The 2,300-nt window shown below is 42.1% G+C and overlaps 1 protein-coding gene across 1 annotated transcript; it reads right to left on the bottom strand.

Moving 5' to 3' along the window:
* Positions 1–265: 265 nt before the first annotated feature.
* On the bottom strand, positions 266–1,838 carry LOC308169472 (B-type lectin plumieribetin-like; the record flags this gene model as incomplete). Its single annotated transcript, XM_080544154.1, has 2 exons — positions 266–526; positions 1,749–1,838. The coding sequence occupies 2 exons, from the start codon at positions 1,836–1,838 to the stop codon at positions 266–268; spliced, it is 351 nt and encodes a 116-aa protein (XP_080400280.1).
* Between the last annotated feature and the right edge of the window lie 462 nt (positions 1,839–2,300).

Genomic DNA, 2,300 nt, shown 5'->3' on the forward strand with positions numbered 1-2,300 from the left:
TCTATTCTCTAACTGACTCTGACACTACTGACTTTGTAAACTGACAGCGGTTTCAAAGATAACACGATGTGACAAAATACTCAGTGCTAAAAAACACCCCAAACTTTCATGACGACTAAAAAAAAAGAGACTTAAACAAGAGGATAGACTAGACTCTCAGTTTTATTTGGCATATTTGATATGTGAGCACCACACTATGAAAAGAAGAAGCATTCGGTCAGATGAGGTCATATCAGACCCTGACCGAAACTTTGCCATTGTGACTTCATTTCATTCCGCTGGAGTTAGCAGAGGTCCAGATGTCGATCCCATCCTTCTGCAGCACCAGGCTGCCGTCGTCTTTCAGGCAGACGCGGCACATGTTGCACTTGGGCTTGCTGGTGTTGGTGTGCCAGCAGGGGGAGTCCTCCTTGGTGTACATCACCAGGTTGCAGTCGTTCTGCATGCACAGGCGGTGGGGCTCGCCGCCGGCCGTGTCCGCGGTCCACATCTGCTTCCAGCCGTAGATCACAAAGTTACCGTCATCCTGCAGGGACGTACACAGACTTTAATACAGCCGGGAGAGTTTACTGTATACTGTCATTACACTGTCACTGTACCCTGTGATTACACTGTGATTACACTGTCACTGTACCCTGTGATTACACTGTCACTGTACCCTGTGATTACACTGTCACTGTAAACTGTGATTACACTGTAAGTAAGTAAGTAAGTAAAGTTTATTTATATAGCACCCTGCACCTATCACAGACCAGCGGTCACAAAGTGCTTTACATAGGCAATAAAAACATAATTGAAGAGCAAAAGTAATAGCAGGTTAAACAAGTGAACATTAAAAACAAGAAACAAGTAACAAGTCACTGTAGACTGTGATTACACTGTCACTGATTACACTGTCACTGATTACACTGTCACTGATTACACTGTCACTGATTACACTGTCACTGATTACACTGATTACACACCAGACCCAGGCTCAGGTCTGACGACCAACTCAGCCTGAGGGTCCCACGCACCAACCTCAAGAGGAAGGGTGACCGTGCCTTTGCGGTGATGGCGTGATTCCTGTGGAACGCGCTCCCTTCTGACATCAAGTTTGCCCCCACTCTGGACACCTTTAGAGCCAAGCTAAAAACCACCCACCTCTTTGTCAATGATGTTCCCTAAGTCAAGTCCTTATTTGTTGTGAAATGTATGCCTTGAGATGTACGTTTAAGTCTTCTGTGTCTGATTGCTTTCTGTGTTCCTTGTCTTTGTCTCTATCTGTTCCTTTACCCGGGCTGCGGCCCGGGCCGATGTAAAAGTTGGATGGGGGGCGCATTATAAATAAAATTAACATAACATAACATAACTGTCACTACACTGTCACTGTGATTACATTGTCATACTGTGTAGAACTCCATGTGTCCAGGTCTAAGCTGTGTTAGTGTATAGAAATCAATGTGTCCAGGTCTAAGCTGTGTTGCTGTATAGAAATCCATGTGTCCAGGTGTTGAAAGGCCTCCTGCAATGCTGCCCCTCGCCTCTGCAATGAGCTCCCAGAATACCTCAGTGTTTTTATAGTCTATTAGTTCTATGCAAAAGTACTGAATATCACCTTCAACACTGTGACTGGAATGCACGATTTACTTTTTGTTTAACTACAGTTCTAAAGTTCTAAAGTTCTAAAGTTCTATTAAACACAATTATGAGTCAAAGACTTTTGAGACAACTCCTTTACATCACCACTGGTGGTCCGAGTTACTGACCTGGAAGACAGCCTTCCACTCACGGTTGTTAGACATGATGAAGTCTCCTCTGCGGAGCTCATCATTTTTGGACAGGTAGTTACGGCTCATGACTCTGAAAAGAGAGAGAGAGAGAGAGAGAGAGGTTTGGGTTATTCGTGTACAGAGAATAAGGAATGACACCTGCACACAAGGAGGCAAATTGCTTCATGTCCCTCCAGGCAGATCAGTGTCAATCTAATCTAATCTAAAAATGTATGAGATGGTGTGGATGGTATGGTAGGTGGTACATTCTAATAGAATGAGAATTGTTCTCAATTGATTTTATCTGGTTAAATAAATGTCAAATTCTTACTAAAAGTAATGAAACTTTTGCAGCCTGATGCTAAAAAGCCAGCAAACCTTTAGAGTGTTTTACAGTTTAGAAGTACTTTCTCATTGCAGTTTCTTGCATAATGTGATATATAGCAAAATACAAGTAAAAAGAAAAAACAATTCTGGTGAGTTATTTGCTTGTATGCATATACATATATCTATAATTATTACTATTTATTTATTTTCAAGATTAGTTTT

The sequence above is a fragment of the Nansenia antarctica genome (genome assembly GCF_963989245.1).
Source record: "Nansenia antarctica genome assembly, chromosome: 13".
Classification (NCBI taxonomy): Eukaryota; Metazoa; Chordata; class Actinopteri; order Argentiniformes; family Microstomatidae; genus Nansenia; species Nansenia antarctica.